The 25,368-nt window shown below is 40.1% G+C and overlaps 1 protein-coding gene across 6 annotated transcripts in view; it reads left to right on the top strand.

The window, feature by feature from the left end:
- Positions 1-2,682: 2,682 nt before the first annotated feature.
- Positions 2,683-25,368, top strand: part of map2k6 (mitogen-activated protein kinase kinase 6) — a 98,135-nt gene continuing 75,449 nt past the window's right edge. For all 6 annotated transcript variants that reach the window (XM_041216981.1, XM_041216979.1, XM_041216977.1 and 3 more), the window contains exon 1: positions 2,683-2,758. In XM_041216981.1, the coding sequence (XP_041072915.1) occupies positions 2,740-2,758 (19 nt within the window). In that variant the 5' untranslated portion in view covers positions 2,683-2,739. The remainder of the gene's footprint in view (positions 2,759-25,368) is intronic.

The following is a 25,368-nucleotide window of genomic DNA, read 5'->3' as shown; positions in this document are numbered from 1 at the left end:
AATTAAATTTCACAGTTACAGGAAAAGCTGCCTGAACCAAATCCACAATTACAGCACTTCCATTATGTATGTTTTTACATTATACTGACATTTCAACTGGGACCACAATCCAATACTTTTAATTGCTCTACACACCGGGTCTAAAAATGTTTTTTTTTAAAAAGAAAGGATATATTTGGATTTAATTTAAAGTATTCACCTGCTGTACTTACATAAATGTGTCCAAAGCGAAACTCTTAAAACAAGATTTTTTGCTGAGGTTTTTTTTTAATTCTCAATTTAAAACTGTTCCTGTCTGTAGCAATGTGACGCCAGTGTCGTGAGAGAGCACGAACAGATTCCTTAAAGGAGTAAATAGCTGCATTCTATGTGGAAGTATTCACTTTTAATCTTAATTTCCTGTGTAGCTGAAAAGATGATAATAAATCAATGCCAGCTAAGCATTAGAGAGGTTTTCGGTATTAAATATAATTGGGAAAAAAAGATTTTCCAGGATGCAGCATGAATCACGCCTCTAGTCAGGTACAATGTACGCTACTAAGATAGCTGTATGTATAACTGGAATACTTCCTGTACACTTATCCAAATTAGATAACAATTGCCCAAATAACATGTAATTATTGATGTAGTATTTTCTATCATTGGACATTAAACGTATTTAATTATTACTGTAATCAAATATTCATTTTGAACAGTGTCTACTATCAATTGGTTTTCTCTTATTTCTGACACCTCAAATTCTAGATTGGTTCCCAAATATTGAGCGAGATTCTGAATGAACTCCCTAGTTTCAGAAACGTATGAACAGAATTGTTGAGGACTTTGTGCGTCAGACTGATTACCCATCTGACTGAGTGGAAAACTCAAATGATGCCACCAAAAAAAATTAATGTCATTTTTAATGATATAATTAAAATACATTTGTACCACTAAGTGCACCAGTTTAATTCCATTCTTAATGGGATAATAAAATGATATATAATGACAGGAGTTCCGGTTCAAATTCCATTTTATGGTCCTTAGGTAGGCTGGTAAGAAACTCAGTAAATGGGGTTAGTTGTGATTATTTATCAGCTGTTGAATTGGTACCTTATGCTCCTAACAAACGTATATATATTGTATTTATTTAATGTGTATAGGATGGTGTGTGTATATTTGGTAAGGACGGTCCTTTAGGTTTGACTGGTTACACTCTTCTCCATCAACTCAGTATTGAGGCATTAAAAAACTACAGAGCATCTAGTCTTTAAATGTTGGCTTTGATTTTAACTAAATCATTGTCATGGCAACAACTTAGACTTTGCTATTCTATTGCAAAAACAGCATTTTCTTCTTTGCTGCTCTTTTGGAATAACAGTGTCTTTTTTTTAAAAAAAAATGCAATCTTTATTAGGGTACAAATAGCTATCCTGCTGCCCACTCCCTCTTCTAAAGCAGGCCACATATTATCTATAGCCAATAAAATCTCAAGTTTCCTCCTGTGCTGCACAGCAGACTGAAAATAATTACATTTTTTTAACCCTTAGACCCTGCATCGCTGATTACAGCAACTCACTAATGTCAGGAATTGGAATTATCCCCAGCAGACCAGACAGCATAGCACATTAAATTCACAGAAAATGACTGATGCCTATTTTGCCCTTACCATGTTTTACATCTCTTGTACGTTAAGGAGAATACATTTTCCAGCTTCTTTGTAGGAAGCACTGTTTGTCAAAGCTCGATGTTTAAGAGAGCCTGATACCACATTTGAAGACTTGCAGGTGGTTCACTGATTTTTAAAAAAAAAATTAATCCCTCCATGCAAATATGCAATGCATCCTGAACAGTGCAAGAAAAACAAGTGGCACCGAACGCCGCCACTTAACTAATCAGCCAAAATATTCTGTTCCAGGGGAGTAAACAGTAACACGTACAGGCCTGGTCACACTGTCCTGAGCTGCACGGAACGGAACCAAGCCCCCAGCAGAAGAATCATGTGTCCAAACCCCCCCTTGATGTGCAGAAGTTAACAAAATGCATGGGGCTGAAGTTAATGGTCTGGGATTGAAAATCGGTGCCGAGCTGTTAATTCACGAACTGCTTGTGCTGCGCGATCTGGACCCTGGACTGGGGTTGCGCTGAATTCTCCCACCTCCCCACCACCCAAAAGGCATCTATTGTGTGTGTGAACTTATAAGCGGCCGGTGCTTTCGGCGCAGCAGCGTGCAGTGCCTGCAAGTACGCCTCCCTGCAATGGCTCTCCCGCCGCCTTCACCCACTTAAGAGTTTGAGATAAAGTTGCTGCTCCATGAAGACTACAGCTCCCACAATGCTTTCCTCGCCAAAGCAGCAGGAAGAACGTGATGACACGCTGAGAAGTTTGGAGCTGGTGAACTCAGCTCCGGCCGATCATGTAGCAGCAGCAGCAAGCAGCAGCAGCAGCAGCTCCGTAATTACCGAACAGCTCTTTTTTTTTTGCATTTGCAAATCTTCGCTGTTTGCAGCTTGCTTCCGAGTTGTGCAACCGGCCATTCCCTCTGCAATAGCTGGGCAGCTGCAGAAAACAAACAAACAAACAAAAAAATCGCTCAGGATTCCCAGGTGGATGAAAATTGGGAGGCACCAATCTTTTTGCATCTTTGTTGCAAAGCTGAAAAGGCAAAGTCTTTTGTGATCCCCTCCCCCCCCACCCCCCCCCCACCCCCACCCATCACCCACCACCCCCCTCCCAGCAGGGGGGGAAAAAAAGGAAAAAAAATGTCGCTGTCAAGAGGAGGTAAGGTTTGCACAGATACAAGGGGCGATATTTGAGTAGAATGCAAAAAGACCTGTGCTTAATGCAAAATGCAATGGTGCACCTTGAGCTTTGCAATGTCAGTGCTAAGTTTCAGGGCTTGCAGAGCTGATTGCATTTCCTGTTTTAGCTGAACATACTGAATTTGCATTTTGCAGACAGAGGATCCTGAGGCTGGGTTTTGCTGTTCAGCTGGTCACTGACGTATTTGCATTCCGATTACTGAGCTCAGGGTGCTTTTTTGCAAACAGATCGAGGTGCTAATATGTTACGTAAAGCACTGCTCAAGTTTTTTTTTGATTGGGGGGGGGGGGGGGATTAGCGTTTAAATGCGTTGCATCGATGAACAGAGCTGCACGCAACCGTCATTTGCAGAGAGCGTTTCTTTTAACCGCTAATTAAATGCATTAACTTAACAGAAACGTGCAGCCCGATGTTAGCCAAAACAAAAGTCCAAATGCATGATTCGCAAATACAAAACTAGAATTGCAAAAAAAAAGTAACTTGAGCCAAAAGGCGACCAGCACTTGCCTTTCAATAGCGCCGCCGCCGTATATTTGTAATACGTAAAGCTATTAAGAATATATTTGCATATCGAGTTGCAAACCAGACCAAAATTGTACCTTCACTAAATGCAATATTTTTAGAGATTATTCGTCGCTTTCAACGCCGAGCATGGGTATTCTAGAGAAGCAGCAGTCACATTTAACAACAAGATGCTAAAATTAGACTTTGACACTCTCACGTTTTCCAATCATATGGAAATCATCTCTTATGTCTGTGTGAATTGACCGTTTACCGCCTATAGCCCACAAAGAGTGGACACATCTGTCGCCGCCTTTTGCATCGATTAAATGACACAAGCCCCAGCCGCTGGCGCTGGGAACTCTATTGGTGGGTGGCCAATTCACAATAGCAGCGCCCTGCCTCCGAACAGCCTGTGAACATTGACTTCTTAAAACAAAAAGCCTTTTAATCACGATTCACCTTTGACCATTGGAAAGCCACGCTTGCTTTGCAGTGTGTCACCTGCATTCACAAATAGGCACCCCCCCCCCTTAATATTTGCGCCTATCAGGAGCTCAGGATGTCAGTGATGGGAATGTAACGAGGTTCTATTGTTTTTAAGTGTTCGAAAGAATGGGAAGCGCAGTCAAGCGCCATTTACACAGCCCCAGCATCGCATTTAGCCCATCCCCAGACTCTACCACTCTGATCCTCTTTACCAACTCCAGCAATCCCTTTCAAGGGAGAGTTAGTGCCAGTTTCGTCTTTGAGAGCCTAGTTTCAAGTCCTTTTCATTATGGGAAACCACTAGAAGTAGGAGGACATGTTTCCCATTCACAGAGATAAATATTTTGGTACGGGATATATTCCCTCCTCTTTTTACTTGCACTTCCTACAAGACCCCAGTTCTCCCTATGTGACTGAGCCTATTGTAGTGCCTTACCTTACTTTGGACCACCAGAAGGGAGACTTCCCCCAAGTAGAGTGAACTCAAGCCAAGTCCCAGGGATTATAGACAGAATTATCGGTATTGGGAGAGAGAACTGTTGGGCATGATATTAATGATCACATGAAGTGACGTAGCTTTCAGAACTACCTAAGTACATAGAAAATAAATAGTGCATTTATTAAAATGTTTATTAATTCTAATTTGTGACACTTGGTTGATGTGTAACAGGTATTGCTCAAACTGCTGTCCTACCCATTGCATTTATATAATCTCTTTCACATCCACAGGCTATCCAAATCACTTCACAGCAAATTAAGTAATTTTGAAGTGGAACCGCTGTTGTAAACAGATGAGGCAACAAACTCCCATAAACAGCAGTGGGATAAATGACCACATAATTGGTTTTGATGATGTTAGTTCAAGGAATTCCCCATTGCTTTCTCCATGGCAACCCCTTTTCATTCAGAGTGGACTTAGCAACCAATCCACTTTCTTTTCTTCTGTAGTATAAACTGTTGTGGTCCTTTTGAAATTTGACATTCTTGCATTTGTCCTGATAACTGCAAGATGAAAAGCTTCAGCAACATGTCTCTCTTTTCGGCAGCATTCAAATGCAGTTTTAAGAAATTCAATGCTGTATTAAAGCATCTTTGGTTAATAGTGATAATTGCCACTAATTTAGCTTTCCCAGAACCATTAAAACCCCCGAGGAAGGCATTTGTACTTGGTGCTTAATATAAAATAATTGCAAACTGCTTATTTTAATTATAATTTTGCCATGCTATTTTTGAAGGAGTCGTAATGATGAGTCTCCTGCAGCTCCCAACAATTATTTGATTTTTAAAATTTCCTTTGCTGGGTGAGAGGCAATTTTTATACCAAAGTGAGTGGCTTCATACATCAAAACTGAAATATATCCTTCATTACAGGAAGGACATAATTGCTCTGGGGAGAGTACAGAAGAGATTTATGTGAATGTTGCCAGGGCTTGAAAATTGCAGCTATAAGGAAAGATTGGATAGGCTGGGGTTGTTTTCCTTGGAACTGAGGAGGCTGAGGGGTGACCTGATTGAAGTGTACAAGACTGTGAGGGGCCTAGAGAGAGTAGACAGGGATGCCCTGTTTTTCCAAGCAGAGAGGTCAATTACCAGGGGGCACAGATTTAAGGTGGTTGGCAGAAGGATTAGAGGGTGCATGAGGAAAAACTTCTTCATCCAGAGGGTGGTGCTGTTTGGAATTTGTTGCCTGGTTTGGTGTTGGAGGCAGAAACCCTCAACTCCATTTAAATGGTACCTGGATCTGCACCTAAAGTGCTGTAACCTGCAAGGCTATGGACCAGGTGCTGGAAGGTGGGATTACAATGGTCAGCGAGCTTTTTGTTTTTTCTTTTTCAGCTGGTGCACACATGATGAGCCAAATGGCCTCTTTCTGTGCCGTAACTTTTCTATGCTTCTATGTATTTTTAGATTGTAGGCTGTCTTCTGCCCCATATAGTACTGTAAATTTTCTTGAAGGAATATTCTTCCAATAAAATGCTTTGTTACATAATTTACAAACCGTGCCTTATGCAATTATCCAAACGTCGCAAAATTTCATGAATTGGATCTTATTTGTATAAATGCGAAATTGAATACTAAAATCCGTCAGGGAAAAGTCCTGTTGAAGTGAGTGGTTGATAAAGAACTGTGGCATTTGCATCAATTAGGGAAAATATAACTTTATGATGCAGACAATGATTGTTGTAGGAGCTAATGTTCTCCTGTTGTAGGTCCCTTCAGGCGGTAATGCTCCCTTCACTACACTTACTTACACACTGGCTTTACACTTGAAGATCTTAACATTTTTTAAAAAGCCCAAGTTATTCCTGTAAGGAACTAGTCAAGTATAAATATTATGTCTGTTTACTTGGCTGTGATAATGAAGTCATTGGAAAGTTTTGAGATTGATTAGCTTTGACTATTAGAAATGTTTCTAACTGTTACTAACTGAGCTTGTTCAAAATGTAGTTGTCCATGCCTGCTTTGCTTTGTAAAACAAACTCATTTATGTAATTGGAACAATTGAAAATGAAAATTGATGTTGAAAATGCCACTATATTTCAGTGCCTCCTTTACATTTCAGTTTCAAATATTCAGTAAAGAATGACCAAGAATATGTAGGCGTTTTGACATGAGGCTAAGCTGAGATGTTCATTGTTGCCTTTAGACATTGTGTTTCTTGGATTATATATGTAAAAATACCATTTAGTGGCTGCTATGTCTTCTGGTTCTCATAAGTTTGAAATTACCATACTTTTAGACTCAAAATACTGGAGCTCCATCAAGTGTGTTTCTTGCTGTTTTTCACATGGCTGGTGGATTTATACATTGTTGCTTGGCACCTGACTGCAGTGTGATAGTGAATGTGACACCCTCGGTGTACGTTCTCATAACAATTTGTTCCTAGCCCTTTACAAATAATATAACAATATAACAGTGGCACTGTATATGAATTAAATGCAGATTACTTCAATATACACAAGAGAAAGTGGCCAAATGGAACGTTTAGAATTTGAATTGAATGCTAAGACTGTATATAATGAAAGTTTTTCAAGCATCTGGCCCACCACAGTGCTTCTCTCCTCAGTGACCTAATATCTTGCAGCGATTAGTTGTGATTGTGCTATCTTTTTGTTTTAAAAGTTCCACTAAGTACTGTATGATTGTATTTTCGAGTAGGAAGTCTGTGCCTCATTCCTTTTTAAAAATTAAATTGAACTATAAAACAACATGAAGAAACCTTTCAACTGACCACTCCAAATCCAATCGCAAACCAAGTAAAAGCATGGGCTTGGTGTAAAATAAGATAATCACAAATTAACTAATGTTTTCCTTATGTTTTCCCACAGAAGTGGAAATTAAATCAATATGATAGGCAATTTTATACCCATAATATCAGAAAGCTAATGGTGTTGATTAGAATCCACAATTATGGTAACATTTTAAAAGTGGACACCAGTTTGTTCCATGCTAACATTTTTTGACGATCAAATTAGCAATCTCAGGCAAAGATATACCATTGGTCCATCTAGCCTATTCATTTAGCTTCCTAGACTAAACCTAGACATCCTGAGTTGTATTTGCTGACAGAAATTTGTGTAGTTCCTTTTTGATTCCTGTCATGGTTTCTTACTCATCCTGCCTCCGTGGTTCAAACATTCCGTATGTTTATCATCCTTGTACTAGAACAATTTTGCCTGACTTTATCATTTTCTTCACCTTCCCTTAATTTGAAACAATAACCGCTGTACTTGATTTTTAAAAAAATACATGAATCTACATTTTTGGAACCCCGAAAAATCTGAAATATTTCCAATAAATTTCATGTTACACGAGCTGCGCCACATCCCTGTCACCTTAGTTCAATCAAACTTTCTCAGTAAATTCGTTTTTCCTATTGAAATTCTTTTAATATAGATGTTGATGTGTGCCAGAATTTAAATATTGAGAAGAAAATCTGAGCTTTTCAGAGGATGAGTTACAATGAGCTCTACATTTTCTGGTAATGTTTTCAATTGAAGAGGTTTAGAAGACTGAGCTTGAGGTTCATTGTAGAATTGAACAAAACAGCACATAGACCACTGAAACCCATTAAAGTGATGGATTAATAAATGTTTGCATTCGTTTAATTTGATTAATTTTTTGATCTTCATGTTTACCAAATCTATTATTAACAAACAAAATGCGTTAGTTGGTTGTATTTTATGTAGCGATTGCAGTAATATTATTAAAATTTTTGCATTGTTCCAACCATTTCCAGCCATGACACGCTGAAGGTGATAAAACAAACAAAAATTTGAAGATCCCAATTTAAGCTGAAACTATAAGGTGAAGGGTTTGTAGTCATGTGACTGCCATTATACTTCCCTGTTTGTGTAGAACTATACTTAATTTTATTTCTTACCTCAACGTCTCTGAAAGCAGGAATTCCTGTTGGATCTTAGGGCAGAATTTTGCCCTTGGCGTGTGGGCTTGGCGGGGGTGGTCGAGAAGCTGACTGCCGCCCGTGATCTGAAATTGAGGCCTGCCCAGTGTGGAATGCGAGCGGCTGCGTAAATTTGAATTTAATTACTTTTGTAATGGCTTTAACAGCCTTTTAATTGTCGGTGGGCGCGCTGCCTGCTAAATGAAATATCGTGGGACTGCGCGATGACATTGGGACGCTCGCCTGACATTATCGTGTGTCATTTTAAGCTCGGCCGGATTGGGTGTGCACCTGCCCGCTGAGCTTAATATTCTGCCCTTAGTTACAATTCATTATTGGCTTAATGAATAATAGCTTTACCTGTTCACCTAATCCTATAGTCTCCACCAACAGTAAGGAAATTGGGGTGCCTTAGAGAAATCCTCATTTGATCTGGAAAGTGCAGTTTGTTTTTTTTGATTTCCTGAATACTTTCTGTTGCGCTGTGTTCCCATCATGTTTGCCACTCATGCTTGTCCTTTCCCTGTTTGGGAGGATGGGATGGTTCAGCCTGTGCATATCTTGATCATGTCTGTTGTTGGTCCATGGAAACTTTCTTGGACGATATGAGCAGAGAACCTCCTGAGCCAGTTTTTGGCTTTCCCCATGGTATCTCAGCCAAGAGCTGGGAAGTTAGTTGTCATGGGGGGAAGTATTGTGTGAAAATATCTAATTAAGATGGATTCCAAAACAGAGCTGTATCTAGCAGAATGCACTTCCTTTGTTTTTAAATATTTCACTGAAAAACTTTAGAGGCAGCAATTGTTACAAGATATTAAAGTCAAGAATGTCTTGAGCAAGTGGGAAAGAGAATAAATAAATCATAAACTTACTAAGACAGAAATAGGCAGATGAAGCTATGGCTTATTTTGTCAAATTACAGTGATATTCATTTCCATTCTGCTGTGTCTCCAGTTGTCTAGACCACATGGTTAGTGCTGATTTACTGCAGGCTAGCCAATTTTGGTGAAGCTTTTATTCAGATTACCTAGCAATTACTGAACTCAGAATATTTCAGATTGTGCTCTTGTTCACAATTTCACTTTTTAAGGGTACAGTGCCACCAGAAGGCCTCCTATACGAGTTTCAGGGTTGGCATGTGCAAATCGATTGCAGTTGCCCAATATTTACCCCACAAATGCCCCCCCCACCCTGATCCCAAACCAGATTTTCTTCTCTTTTCTCTCCTTGTCTCCAAAAGATGGTGGTTCATGTTGGAATATAGTTCAGTGATTTCTATTGTACAGCATCTTAGTGCCATCCTTATATTAGCCCAAGAACTGTGTGTCAGCAAGTTGTTTGTTTTGAAGAACTGTATATGTTGCACATTTTAATTCTGCATAAAAGGCATTGATTTTTTTCAAAGATTGTGCTCGACTTGCATTCTGTCAATATCTCAGATCCACCTAAAAATGGGCTGCTGTTCATTAACTGTACATTGTGCATTTTGTTAAAAGAAATGAGCAATGATTTTGCTTGTTGTCACTCTGATTTTGAATTTTAATTTATTAAGCCAGATGATGATTTGACCAAAAACATTACTGGTTTAATAATAGTTCAATTAATAAGTGAAAGAACTTGCACTTCATTGTGACAACTTACTGTTGTTCTAGGTGTATGTGTGTGTGTGTGTGTGCCTGTGACTCCATAACACAGAAGAATTCACTCAGCTGAAAAATTCTGATTGAGTATAATTGGTCAGCTCTAAAATATAGTAAGATCATATTAGTCATTAGTCATCAGCCATGACCTTATCAAATGGTGGAGCAGGCTTGAAGGGCCAAATGGCCTACGCCTGCTCCTAATTTATATGTTCAACTGAGGCCACTGGGTCCATCATGCTGTGCTGGGTTTTGGAAAGAGCTGTTTAATTAGTCCCACTCCTTGCTCTTTCTTTGTACATTTTTCCTTTTCAAATTTAAATCCCAATCTCTTTTGAAAGGTATTTTTGAGTCTACTTCCACCACTCTTTCACAAACAATTCCATGATCACCCTGGCTTCTTTTCTCTACTGCAAAACTTCTTAAACCCTTCTCCTTGTCTACCCCCAACTCCAACAGAAGATGCAAGGAGCTCATGGACTTCTTTGTCCTTAAGATTGAGACTATCTGTTCATTGCCCTAGCTCACCAGATCAAACTTCCTGCAAGGTTTCCCCCCCACTGACCCAGACCTGAACTCTTTCCGTAGTTTCTATCCTATCTCCCCTCACGCCCCCTCCAGCTAATCTTGTCAGAGACCCCCCTCCTGCTCAAAGGTCACAGACCTGAAACATTAATTTCTCTCTCCATCGATGCTGCCTAACCTGTTGAGCATTTCCAGTATTTTCTGTGTTCGTTTCAGATTTCCAACATTCACAGTATTTTGCTTTTGCATTTTCTCCTTGGTCCCCCTGTTAGCCGATATTGTTAATGGTTCTCTCTCTTTGGGTACTGTCCCCTATCCTTCAAATCTACATTATCACCCCATTCCTCGATAAACCAAACCTTGACTTCTTTAGCCTTGCAATCTATCGCTTCAGCTGCAACCTTTCTTTTCTCTAAAGTCCTTGAATATGTTGTCACCTCCCAAATTATGCCTATCTTTTCCCCGAACTTCATGTTTGAAGCCCTCCAATCAAGTTTCTGCCCCTGCCACAAAACAGCTCTTATCAAAGTCACAAATGATATCCTATATGACTGTGACAAAGGTAAACCATCCCACCTCATCCTTCTCGACCTGTCTGCAGCCTATGACGTGTTTGACCACACCATTCTCCTCCGATGCCTTTTCACTGTCATCCAGTTGGGTGGGACTGCTCTCACCTGGTTCCATTCTTAACTATCTAATCACAGCCGCAGTTTCACTTGCGATGGCTTCTCCTTCCTCTCCTGCGCAGTTACCTCTGGTGTCCATGTTTTCAAATCCATCCATGACCTCATTCCTCCCTCTCTTTGCAATCACTTCCAGCCCCCAACCCTCCAGGCTACCTGGACTCACCTAATTCTGGCTTCTTGAGCATCCTTTGATTTTAATTGGTGGCTGTGTCATCAGCTCTCTATGCCCTAAGCTCTGAAATTCTCTCCCTAAAGCACTCTGACCCTCTATCCCTCTTTCCTCCTTTAGATACTCTGTAAAACCCATCCCTTTGATCAAGCTTTTGGCCATTTTTCCTAATATCTCCTTATGCAGCTTCGCATAATGTTTGTCATTCCTTGGGACAATATATGTTACAGGCGCTGTATAAATGCAGACTGTTGTTGATTTTTCTCCAGAACTCCTGTACGCCTGTGCATTGGGAGACCAACTGCCACTTTGCTTACTGTGTTCATTTAATATGCAAGCATGAAGTCTTTATCTTTAACATAGGCCACAATTGTGGTCTCTTGCTGAATGTTTTTGAAATGATGGTAGCTTCATAATAAAACTGGTGATATTTTTATGACTGCTCAGTGTTTTCTGTCATTGGAAAGGCTTCAGATTTTAAACTTATTTCTACAATACTTACATGACTGCAGAATGCCTGACCCTCACATCTCCTCGGTTTTCTTTTCCTGCCTGCACATCCACGTTGTTTTTTGCGCAATCTTTTTCATTTGCCCCTCTCTGATACCTGCATAGAACTCATTGCGGTTAAGTGCACACAAGGCATGATGTCTCCTATCACCAGTCATCAAACACAAGTTCAAATTACTTGGATTTGAGTCTGATGACATATTCATGATCTTGCTTCCTTTCTGTTTTCCCATGTTTCCAATTTCTTTCTCTGCTGAGCATCTGTTTTGATTTCTGCTTTGATTTTCTTCATAATTTGGGAGGAAGAAACAATATCTGGGAAGTGTTTTTGAGACAGCCGTCGACCTTTCATGCTGTGTTTTCAACTTGCTCCTGTTATAAAATCCAAACATCCTGCTGAATGAATTGTTCACTGGCTCTTAATCAGAAGGTGAACAGGCTGTCATGAGAACAACAACGTGTGGTGTCTGCTAGTGATTCACACCTCCTTCTATCAAATGATAACAAAGTTACATGTACTTACAGCTAAGATCTAAGGTTTTTTTTCTCTCGACCTTAAATATCCTGACCACTGTGAGGTTCCTGTTGATCTGCCAACTACATTTCTTGCAGGCACCTGCTCAATACAGTCGTGAATCTATCCTCAGCCAGGAATGGTGCAGAGAGGCCAGGTGGAGATAAATTGAAATCTAAGACTTCAGAATGAATTTTTGTCAGGGACAGAAGGAAGAGAAATAACTAGTCAAGCGAGGATAGCTGTAAATGAGTATGTGGCTTTACTTTGATAGTGTCCTGTGTTGTTTTGTTCAGTTATATAATTTTGTTTCCAAAATATGTGAAATAAAGTGACACCAGGAATGTAATTCTTTTTGTGTAATCAGCCCTATGATTTCCTGCTGGATTCAGTTTTGGAGGAAAAGGTAGTTTTCAAATTTACTAGCATATATAAGTAGCTGAAATTAAGACGCTGAGCCCACTATTTTTCATATTTCATTTCGAATAGGATGCAGATTTTTTACAAAATTGAAGGTTGGGATGGAGCAAACTCGATAAATAAGAATTATATGGTTCAACTCATTTAATAAAACTTCTTTAAATTGTGGCACGTTTGCACACTTAAATGCGTTAAAGCTGTTTCTTAATGTTTCTTTAATGGTTATTAACCTTTACCCTTTACTAAATAAACAGAAACTATGGTTAGCAGAGCAATGGTTGTGACTCACTTTAAGGTTCATCAAGTTTGTTAATCCCTTTTTTTAATATATGGCTTCTTGCGATTTGTTTTGATAAGTAGAGTCTGGGTCTAATTTTAAGTTGGCATGTTTACATGACAGGTTGTAGTGCGAGTCGTTTTAGGGATATTAATGTTGAGAATATGAATTATGTTTTATATTTTGAATACCGTACAATGAATGTAATTTGTTCTTTGAGAGGCAAAATAACTAACGTCATGAAGAGATATTAATGTATATAATGTTATTGGCAATTATTTTTTAAAATAGAGTTTAGTGGTGTCTGTGTCTATGGGCAGAATTTCACCCATATCGGGCGGGGGTGGTCAGGAAGCCTGTGGTCGGGGCCAGACTGCAATTTCACACTGGCGGGCCAATTAAGGCCCATCCAGTGTGAAATGCAAGTGGCGGCCTGTGCAGGCAGGAGGGGGTGGAGTGCGAGCAGGGCAAGCGTGAACTACACAGATGCACCCGAGTGCACATTTCCTAACCTCTCTGAGGCAGCTCTATGCCTCAGGTGGGATGGAGATATAAAAAAAATCAAGAAAATAAAAATGTAATGAAACATGTCCCCTCATGTGACTCTGCCACATGAGCAGGGACATGTTATTAATTAAGTTTTAAATTAAATTTTTATTTGCTTTAGGAAACCTCAAACCGCCCATGGATGAGGCTTCCTAAAAAGTGCAAAGGCTGCTTGGCCTTTTCGCCTGCCCGCCAACCATAAGGTTGGACAGGCAGTGAAAAGTTCTATTTAATTGATAATTTAATGGTCTTAACAGGCATTTCAATTGCTGGTGGGTGCGCTGACGACTCTGGTGCGTGCCCGCTGAATGAAATATTGCACAACTGCGCACTGATGTCAGGAAGCTCGCATGATGTCAACACGCATCATTTTATGCTTGAGTGGGGTGTGTGTGTGTGTTGGATTAAAGCCAGCTGCTCTAGAGGCTTTGATATATAGAAAGAAGTAGGTTTGTTCAAATGGTAATAAGATAAACACGGTGAGGTAAAGGAACATAGGTGTCAAGGGTGCAATTTGCATTTTTAAATAAACCATTCAAAAGAATGGGTGAAATCTTGCACCTAGCTAGAAGACACCAAGCAATGTGTTTATTTTTTCATCAGCCAACTAATAACATTGGTGGAATCAAAAGATGTTATTGTTAGAAGAGGTAAAATTAAAAGCCTAGTGATACAATGGAAAACTTACATGCAAAGAAAAAGATATGTATAAAGGAGAAGTGTAAGGTAGAGGCATTTTAAGATCCAACAAATGTGAGAAGCTTCAAGTTGCTATCTGCAAGGACCCAGAGCTGAAAGAAACTAATTTTTAATGCAACTGTCCAGGTTGTGCTTTGCCAGGTGTCTCTTTAGATCTATGAGATTTGCTGTTGTCTTAATGGTGGTGTAACTGAGAGATTAATTAGGGGATTTTTGTAGTTACTATAGTAATTTTGTAGACGTATGTATGTGTTTACAATATTTCTTGTATTAATAAATGTTTAATTTAGTTTTATGGTGGTCTTATTACTGCTGAATTCAAAGCCTGCATCTCGAAACGTACAAATTGCAAAAGTGGGTTATGACAGTTGTTTCACGCTTCCCTCTGGGATTTGAACAACTCAGCCTTTACCATCGGCTATTTCATAGTACTAATTGTTACTTTTCCCTAAGTAATATTGTTGGTGATAATGGGAAGAAGTCAGAGCATTTCTACTTGTTTTAAACGAGGAATGGTAATAGCGCAATTTCAATAATGCTTTACGTTTGATTCTCTGCAATTGCTAATTTGATATTTTCTGTACATAACAAGTTATTTGTTGTCCCAGACATTTTCTCTCTTGGTCCTTTGCCCACACTGAAGAGATTGATTTTTTTTTTAAGACACTCCTACTTTTGAGTGCAAATTGTTAATCAAGAATACAGCTCTGGAATGTACAGTATTTTTCTGATCCGTGTGCAAAATCAGGCCAGGCAAATACCAGGACCCTCCATCCTTTCTAAGGTTGATGAACATTTGGCAGATCATAAACGTTTGCATTTATTTGTGACATTTTGTGCCCAGAGTTATTACTTTCCCAGGATTTGTGAAGCATTGAAACAAAGTGAACCTGACAGCTATTTCCAGATGCCGAGGATTTTAGATTGTACTGGTTTTAGCTCTTCTCATGCTGTGGATTTAGTTTAATTTTTGTTTTTCTAAAGGATTATTATCCTGCTCATTATTGCATGCCGTCCCATGTAACAACCTTCTCCTCTGCAGGCTGTGCTAGAAAGAGGCCTCCAAAAGTTCAATGCCCACTGCCTGGAAAACACTTCCATTGGCCAACTAGAGGTGAACCATGCTCTATTTTCCTCTCCCCTAAGGTGCAATACATTGATCCATCACACAGCCTGCTGTAAATCATCAAAAGGAAAGTGATTCCGAGCCAATGCTACATCTGGGACTCCGGCCCTTGACCAGTCTTGGGCCCTCAAGTCAGATATGTTTGCTTGTGATCAGTGCAATCGAATTTAATATACAATTCGGCTTTGGATGGATGAAAAGATGCATCCTTAAAATAGGTACACCACACGTATCTGTATAAACTCACGGGTGACAGTTTTTTGTGCTTCAGCTAATTTGAAAATCTTAGCTGTTGACATAGCGGTGTTGAATAGAAGTCACTGACTAGCTCCTGTGAAGCTACAGTGACATCGGTTTAGCCACAAGCACTAAATTTTAATGGAAAACGCCTTACATGTACTACAGATAAATGTACTCCACGTGTGTACATTTTACACCACCCAGTAGCCAAATAAAGAAAGTACTCACAATGATCAAAACACCCACATACTCTGATACTCTGTTGTCATCTTACCATTTCACCAGCAAATGAACGAAGATATCAAACCCCACGCGCATATACCGTGTGAATAATAGTATTTAGATCACCTGCCCAACAACAGTGTCAGTTACTCATTTTTTAGTTACTACAGGTAAACAGAAATGCAATAAACCATATCTAGCTAGTGGCTAATGCACCGGACAACAGTTGCATTAATAAATTAATATAAAACATAATATGACAAACACAAAACTAACATTTTGCTATAGATTTCAAAGTAAATCTTAATGTATTCAGGAAAAAGTACCTGCATGGTTATCCTCCAGGTCAATAAGAACAACTTGCATTTATATCGTGTCTTTTCAATGTAAGGTGCTTAACAAGAGCATTTTCAAATTACATTTGGTACCAAGGCACATAAGGAGATATTAGGGCAGCTTGGTTAAAGAGCTAGGTCTTAAGGAATATCTTAGAGGAAGAGGGAGAGGTAGTGATGATAGACGGTGCAGGTAGGAAGTTCCAGGACTGATGCAGTCAGCTGAAGACTTGGCCACCAATGGTGAAGCGATTAAAATCAAGGATGGACAAGAAACTGGAATTTGAGGAGCACGGAGATCTTGGAGGTTTGCAGGGCTGGAGGTGATTACAGAGCTAGGGAGGGGTGAGACCATGGAGGATTTGAAAACACAGATAAGGATTATAAAATCATGACGATGTTGAACTTTGAGCCAATGGAAACGAGCACAAGAATGATGGGTAAACTGGACTTGGTGTGAGTTTGGATACAGTCAACAGAGTTTTTGATAGCCTCAAGTTTACAGAGAATACAAGATGAGAGACCATCCAAGAGATCATTGAAATAATTGAATCCAAGCCCCCTCTGAGCTGCACAGCTCTACATGTTGGGCTTTTTATATTATTTCGCATGTGTGGCATGCAAAAAAAAAATGCAAAGGGTCATTCACTTAAACAAATCACCCATAAACTGCACAAAAGGTAACAAAGGCATGGATGTGGATTTTGTCTGCACATGAGGTAAGATAGGGATATATATACAGAGATGGAAGTTGGCAGTGTTGGGGTGGAGTTTTCCTTGCTTGCTGGTGTCAGGCGTCTTTGGCGGTGTGAGCAGACAATATGGTGAGAAGGCCAGAAATTGTGAAGCCAGTTTGCGATCATCCACTCAGCCCATCGATGGCGGGCTGCGTTTCCCACACTTTAAATTTGGTGCCCAGCGTGATGAAGCAGCAAGGTGATGGCGTGGCTGGCGAATGAACATGGGATCGGAAGCATATCTTGGTCAGTTAGCTTATCAAGGTTATGAACAAGTTAGTTCACCTTAGACAGATGCAAGGGTTGTTGGATAGAAAATTGACTTTGTGGTGGGGACTGAAGGCAATTGTTCTGGTCTTACAAATATTTAGTTGGAGGAAATTTCTATTCAGCCAGAACTAGTTGTTGGACGAGGTGCGTGACAAAACAGAGGCAACGAGAAAAGTGACATGTAGAGTAAGTCAAACCCCTTCATCCAGGAATCACTCTCTGAACTGCTTCCAATAGAGACCAAAACTGTACATGTACTCCAGATGTGGTTTCACTAAGATGCTGTATAGCTGTGGCAATACTTCCCTACTTTTATATTCCATTGTCCTTGCAACAGAGGCCAACATTCCATTTGGCTTTCTAACTACTTACTGTTCTTGCATGCTAGCTTTTTGTGATCCATGTACCAAGACACCCAGATCCCTCTGTACCACAGATTTCTGCAATCTCTCTCCATTTAAATAATGTTTTGCTTTTCTATTCTTCCTGCCAAAATAGATAAGATCATATTTTCCCATTATACTTCATCTGCCAGGTTTTTGCCCACATAACCTACTTATGTCCCTTTGAAGACTCGCTATCCTACCTATGTTTGTGCCACTAGCAAATTTAGCTACCATCCACTCTGTGCCTGCATCCAAATCATCAATCTAGATTGTAAATAGTTGAGGCGCCAACACTGATCCCTGTGGCACTCCACTAGTTACAGTTTACCAACCCGAAAATGACTCATTTATCCCGACTCTCTACTTCCTGTAAGCTAACCAATCCTCTATCCATGCTATACGTTAGCCCCCAACACCATGTGCTCTTATCTTTTATGTGGCACCTTATCAAATGCCTTTTGGTTGGGTAGCAACATAATAATACTGGAGAACATAGACAGACTGATAAAAAGGGTAACTATACGACAGGCGAAATTTAAAGCAGAGAATTGTGAAGCAATACATTTTGGTAGTACAATTTTAAAGAGGGTTGAGAAACCGAGAGACCTACAGGTGTATGCACACAACAGGACAAGCTGTGAAGACAATTTAAAAACAGCATAAGGGATCCTTGGCTTTATTAATTGAGGTATCAAGTAAAAAGCAAGGAAGTTATACAAATCCCCTATAAAACACATAGGCCTTAGCAGGAGTTGGTGTTCAATCCTAGGCACCTTTTATTTCTGGAAGAATGTTAAGGCCTTAGAGGGTGCAAAGGAAATTTCTAGAATGATACCGGGCTGAAAGGCTTGAATCATGTGGAGAAGACTTTCTTTAGAACAGAGAAACTTAAGAGGAGGTTTGATACAGGTGTTCAAAATCACAAATGATTTTGATAAAAGGAGAAACTGGAATGGTCAGTAACCAAAGGATATAGATTTAAAGTGATTGGCAAAAGAACTAGGGGGTAACAGGAAGGCATTTTTATTATAGTGAGTTATTGTGATCTGGAATGCATTGCCTGAAAGGGTGGTGAAAGCAGATGCTATAGTAATTTTGAAAAAGGAATTGGATAAATACTTGAAAGGAAAACTATGTGCAGAGATATGGGGAAAGAGGGAGGTTGTGGGAGTAACTCTTTTGAGTACAAACCCGTTTCCATCTGTTTCAGATGAAGTTACATTGTTTCATAGTTTGCCATTGTGAGATTTGAACTCTTGATCTTGGGTTTACAAACCCAGTACCATAACCACTTGGCTATTTAGGCCAAGCCCAACAAGTAACTCTTTCGAGTACAAACCCGTTTCCATCTGTTTCAGATGAAGTTACATTGTTTCATAGTTTTGCCATCGTGAGATTTGAACTCTTGATCTTGGGGTTACAAACCCAGTACCATAACCACTTGGCTTTTCAAAGAGCTGGCAGGGGAGGAATGGTCTGCAAGGCTTCCTTTTGTTACAATCATATCCTATGACTCTATAATTGACACTTCAGTGCAGTAATGAGGGAATGCTGTATAGTGCAGGTGTCCTTTTTTTTTGGATTATATGTTAAACCAAGTCCCCTGCTGTTTGCTCAAGTGTAATCCAGTGGCATTGTTTGAAGATGAGAGGGGAGTTCTCCCTATCTGGCCATTTATTAATTTGCTTCTGTAGGACTTTACTGTGTGCAAATCCTACCATCACGTTTGCCTGCAGAAGAGCAGTGGTTGAGCTTCAAATTCCAATAGTCTTTGTTCCCATTTTTCTGACCATTGCGCCCAGTGAATGGTATTTCCAGGAGAGGCAAAAGCTTACATCTTAAGTACCTAACAATTTGCACTGTTAGCTAGCTCAGCAGTACCCAGGATAGCGGCAGACTGGTAAACTAGGCCAATATTTTATTGCTAAAGGTGAGTTGCCCTTTCAGGTATTTTTCTCTCTCAAATTCTGTCCCCTTCCACTTTCACCCTATTTTCACCCCTTCTCCACTGAAAATGCTGATTTGTGCCTGGTTAGAGTTTCAGAAGACACTGAATCGAGTGGTTTGCAGGCTATTCGATGTGGAGAGCATTGGACTTGAGCATAATCCTACTGTCACAAGGGACCATCCACCCTATTTCTGGAAGGAGTGTAAGATGGTAGGAATGAGGACTCTATTTCTGCAACCCACCCGAAACTAATGGGCAGCTCTTGTCAGTTGTATCGACCCACCCAAGACCCTGCTGACTTAGTACAGTATTGTCAGCCATACTAATGAGGGGATGGGTTGTTCCAAGCTGTTAACATAAAAGCTTCTCTTGCCAATCCATAAATTTCCTTTCTAAATGGTGAAAATCATAAACTGACTCTCATGCCATAATTGTTCTTGCATTTGGTGAATCACTCAATCCAGATTTGTCTTTACAGCAAACCTTTTTGACTTAACTACTTTTTTGAGCTAATAACATTTTGAATTTTTCTGTGCTGTTTTGAGGGAGGGTTGTAGTTTTGTCAAAACAGCATCTGAAAAGTAGGTAACACCGCTCGGTGCTCCCAATGTTACACAAATAACTTTCTGCTTGTTACAATTATGGCTTCATGTGTTACTTAAGCAACATGTGAGAAGAGCATGGCACACCGCAGACACTCTGGTCTGTGCTCATCACTAGAATTGAGTATTGCTGAAAAAAGAGACATGCTATTGAAGCTTTTCATCAGGACAGAATCAGAAGAATGGCAAATCTCAAAGGGAACAACAATTTATGCTACATGAGAAGAGGGTGCTGATTGGTTGGCAGATGGATTCTGATTGGTGGAAGCATTGCCTTGGGCGTTGCCATGTCCTTTGCAGACCGAAAGAACGTGTCCACGCATTGTGCCTTTTTCAGCTAAACAAAAGCTTGGGGGTCAGCCATTCCCTGAATCATTCCCCATGGCAATGCCTTGCTCAATCAGAGTCGACTTGCCTGATTTGAATTTAAACAAAAGCTTGGCACCCTGATGCATTCTCACATTGAATAGCATTTTCTTTCGTATTTGCACATTTCATAAAATGAACTGTTCCGACTCAATTCCTACATCTCCTACATCTTTGTCACTCTCACATGAGGAAAACAGCATTGTCAGTCCATGGCAATCATCAGTGCTATTCCTTGAATTAACAACAGCAATTTGAATTTATATAATGTGACTAACATAGTAAAATGTCCCAAGGTGCCTCATAAGATCAGTCACCAGGTGATATGTTTTAATAGTTGCTTAGGATCTCTCCCTTCTCACTTTCCAGGAAACTCACTACTAGAAAGACAAAGTGCATTTCTAAAATTACCTACAGAAACAGGTCTCTGCCAGTGCGAGTGCATCACACCAGCTACCTCCTGCCATCTCACTGTATCAACATAGCATTCTATTCCTTCCTCCCTCCTATACTTATGCAGCTTCTCCTTACCTGTATTCGCAACCTGATGGTCAAGTGATCAGCTTTCTTTTGGAACCGTATGCTCTTTTGCTGTATCACTACAACTTACTGCGATGTATCAGACAGAGATAGGCTATCTCTGGGAGGTTGGTTGCACCAGAAACTCTTAGCCTATCTCAGACTGTATCTAGAGTCCTGTATTCATGCACATTGGGCAGGCTCAAGATGCACGTTATTAATATGGCCTTCTACCAGTCTGTTTGTGCAAGCTTACAAATTGTTTCTCTTGGCAGCTTCTACCGTGCCATAACTGTGCTCTTTTAGAATGGTTGACCAACCAAGTGCTTTCGGGCTGTTATTCTTTCAGATCATTAAGTGATTGAGACAGTGGTACACAAACTCTTATTGACTACAACAGCTGTCTGATCCTTTCCTCCTTACAAACTTCATAAGGCAGCGGTGCTGCTGTAGTTAGATCTGTCTGCATTGCGACTGGTTTATGGAATTACTTTTCAAGAGGAATAGTTGTCTACCCTAGAAGTTAGTGATATAATTGTGGTTCACCCAGATTAGCTCTGCCAGATTACATTTTGTGATTTCAGTGGTGAAGGTTTTGTTCAGGCAGAAGTGAATGTGCAGAGGAGCTAAAGTAACTGGTTGAGAGGTGTTCTTATTGATCCCAGTGACTGCTTCAACCGTCTGCTTTTAGTTAACATATAATATTGCATCTTTTTTGCTTATCTTCCTTTTCCTTGTGATGATGCCATTGATTTTTTGCCAAATACAATGGTTAGAAATAATTCTGTTTTGTCATTTAGTTCCACCAGCTGCTTAGTACAAGTGAGGGACAATAATATCTCATTTATGTTTAAAAGCCATTCATAATCCTTTTGAGCTTATTCTGTAATGCTGCTTTCTCAATGCAACTCAGCAAGAACAAAAACTGGATCAAATACAATGATGTTACCAAAGTTGGATGAGTTTCTGGAGGATGTGTGGCTGCAGGAATGAATGGTCGGTGAGCTTGTGTCTGAAAAGACAGATAACGGTGTACTTGGTTGACACATGTAGACAAAAAGAAAGACCTGTTCAGTAAAAAAAGAAAAATCAAAGCCTCTGTGGAACAACCTAATTCTAAGTTAGTAGGACGCCATTTGCCAACTGAGTGCAAAGCTATACGGTCCCAGATCTGTCACATACTGTGTTAAGGTTGTGTGTATTTATAGGAACATACTAACAGGTGTGGGCAATTCAGCCCCTTGAGCCTGCTCTGCCATTCGGTTAGATCATGACTAATCTGTATTTCAAATCCATTTACCCATTTTAGCTCAATTGCCCTTGATACAATTACCTGATAAAAATCTTATCAATTTGAACATTGCAATCGTCCCAACCTTTTGGGGGCAGAGAGTTCCAGAATTTCAGCACCACTTGTGTGAAAAATTGTCTTTTCTGAAATAGCCACCAAAAGGCAAAGAACCTCCTGAATATTGGGTATTATTATATGGTGATTAGGTACTGGCTGAAACTGAACTGACGATGCAAACACATGCCTAGTTGTTGGCGAGTGCATTATGAACGAGGATGTATCAGAAGTGGATTTTGGTGCTGCTTTGATGCTTAAAAATTGGCTGGTGACACAAGATCACCCAATGCAATAGAAAGGAATTGTGTACAAGTTGGCTAAAAGCGGCTTGCCACACATGGTGGATGGGAATATTTTTTGAGCAATGTGCGCATGGAGAAATAATGATTGAGACTGACATAATGGCCTTGAGAAGAAAGATTTGCATTCCTTTGGTGCCTTTTACAACCTCGGGGCACCCCAAAGCACTTTACATCCAATGAAACACACTAAGTGCGGTCACTGTTATAATGTAGGAAACATGGCAGACCACTGCACATAGCAAGTTCCAACAAACAGCAGTGTGATAATGGTCAGCTAATCTGTTCTGGTAATGTTATTTGAGGGATAAATATTGGCAAGAATGTGGGGCGAACTCCCCTGCTCTTGTTTGAAATAGTGCCATGGGAACTTTTACCCCCCAGGCCTCAGTTTTTGTCTCATCAGAAAGATGGCACCTGCAACAGTGCAGCAATCCCTCACTATTGCATTGAGTTTTAGCCTAGATTTTTGGGTTTAACTCTCTCTAAATTGTGATTCGAATCAGAGATGAGAATGATACCAGCTGAGCTGCTGCTGACACTGACCCCTGGAGAGCTGAAAAAACCACTTTCTCCTCCTAAACTGTTGCAAAAAAAAAATGCTGTAATGTTTGAAAAACTGCACTTGGGAGATGGGAGTGAGTCACTGACCTCATTGCAGCATTCTTGCATCTCTCTCAGAAGGTGAAGAGTTTGAACCCCACTCCATTCAGCTCCAATGAGTACAGATTAAATTAAGGACCTTCTAATGACCCTCATCATCCTTTACAGAGTTGGTGGATTGTGGGGAGGGGTGTGGGGAATGGGGCACTGTCATCCACACCCATTAGACACATGTATTGCCACTGGACATCAACCAAGTCTACTGTAGACATTGATCAATGAAGAACCTGCTGAGTGTGTTATTAATATGAGGCATCATGTGCCCCCAGGCTTCTGGGGAGTTTGCCTCCTGGTAGATCCCTTTCAGCCAGTACTGTGTCTGCTAACGCATTAGGTCTAGTATGGAATGGTTAAAGGATGATCATTGAGACACAACTTTTCTCAGAGACTGGTGGCATTGTGGAAGTTGTCCGATAAATTCTATCATACAGACATGTAAATCTGTGCCAGTTGTGTGCAGGTGCCAGTTAAAGTGTTGAGCACGGAACCTGTAATATTGGTCAAGTTGGAGCTATTTGGATAGACAAGCAATTACACTGTTTCTGCAGAGCTTAAAACAGAACCAAAGTGGTTGTAAATAACTACAAGTGGATTGTAAAATGCACAGCACTGCCTGTGAATCTTGTACTACCTGAAGTGAAGGTACCTGTCTCCAGGTGCTTGAGGGGAGTAATCTGCCATGTTGGATGTTCCTCGTGTGGGGACAGGTGATACTCCAGGCTGGAGAAGGAAGCCTGCAGACGGTGCCCAGTTGATTTGCTATACAATACTGTAGATCAGTCAGTAGATGCTGTTCTATGGAATAACGTGTGGAGTGCCTGGCAGCACTTCAGTAATTTCTAAAAAGCCAGCGATACTTGAATTGAAATGCTCTTGAACTGCAGTTGTGATGTAAAAAGGCAAGGACGGATATTTCAGTTACACTATCTTATTGTTTTAAACTATGACCCACTTTCAAAATTACAAAAACAATGGGAAGGGTGGTAAATTGGCTTGTAAGGTCAAGTGGTTGAAATTTTTTTAATGCAATTCTCTATTGCAGCCAAATTATATATGTAGCATTCATCGTTCCTTAAAGGGCTAATAATAGTTGATAATTTTTGAAAATGAAATGATGATTTGTTGGCCTGGCCCACATGTACATGAAAATATGAGCTTTAAGTGAGGTGAAAGCAGGTATGATAGTGGTTTTTAAGAGGCAGCTTGATAAATACATGAATAGGAAGGGAATAGAGGGATACGGACCCCGGAAGTGCAAAATGTTTTAGTTGACGGGTAATATGATCGGCGCAGGCTTGGAGGGCCGAAGGGCCTGTTCCTGTTCTGTACTTTTCTTTGTTCTTTGAATGAAAAATTATATTTGCTTCCTTGAAAATGAGAATAGCTTAAGTAAATAATTTGGTAAATATAACTTTGTATTTACTGAAACATGAAGTCAATGTTTGGTTTGCTATGATACTTTTGTAATTGTTTCATAAAGTAAAAGTGAAACAACACGGGAGAGCTAAAAACCTCAGATCACAAATATTGGTGTTATTGCAGTGCACCCTGGCTGAGCTCCCTCTACTCTCATAAAAGGATCCTGATCCTCCTTGTCTTTACTCTCACCAAAATCACCGTGAGGTCTATTTTCAGATGTGTGGTTTGATTAACAGGTGGTCATTCCTTTTTGATATGTGACAAGAGGAGCTTATCTCTTCCCCTTTCCCCCTCAATAACGTTCATAAACAGAGGTTAGTGCTAATTGCCAGAAGTGAGTTGGTACAGCAGTAATGTCCATGATCACTTTCACCTCATCCTGTTCTCGCCCCTCCCCCACCTCTCATTTTTGTTGAATACTTGGATGAAGCTTTATCACTGGAAGGTTGTTCCTACATTAAAGTTGCCACTGGAGATTTATTTTATTTCTGATTTTTAAGTGCCTCTAATACAGCCATGGCTTTGACAAATGGAGTAAAGGTTTTAATGCCCAAACTGGATTGGAGCTGTGATAAGGAGCCAGGCTCGTTTTGTTGGGTGGTGAGGCTTTGCATTTGTCCCATTTGAATTTTCTTCCCTCCGCTCACTCCCCACAAAACTCAGGGAAAGACAGGGCAGTGTTTACTGAGAGTAGTAATCATTTG

Source organism: Carcharodon carcharias, chromosome 22 (genome assembly GCF_017639515.1).
Source record: "Carcharodon carcharias isolate sCarCar2 chromosome 22, sCarCar2.pri, whole genome shotgun sequence".
NCBI lineage: Eukaryota > Metazoa > Chordata > Chondrichthyes > Lamniformes > Lamnidae > Carcharodon > Carcharodon carcharias.
This window is presented reverse-complemented; position numbering and strand designations above follow the sequence as displayed.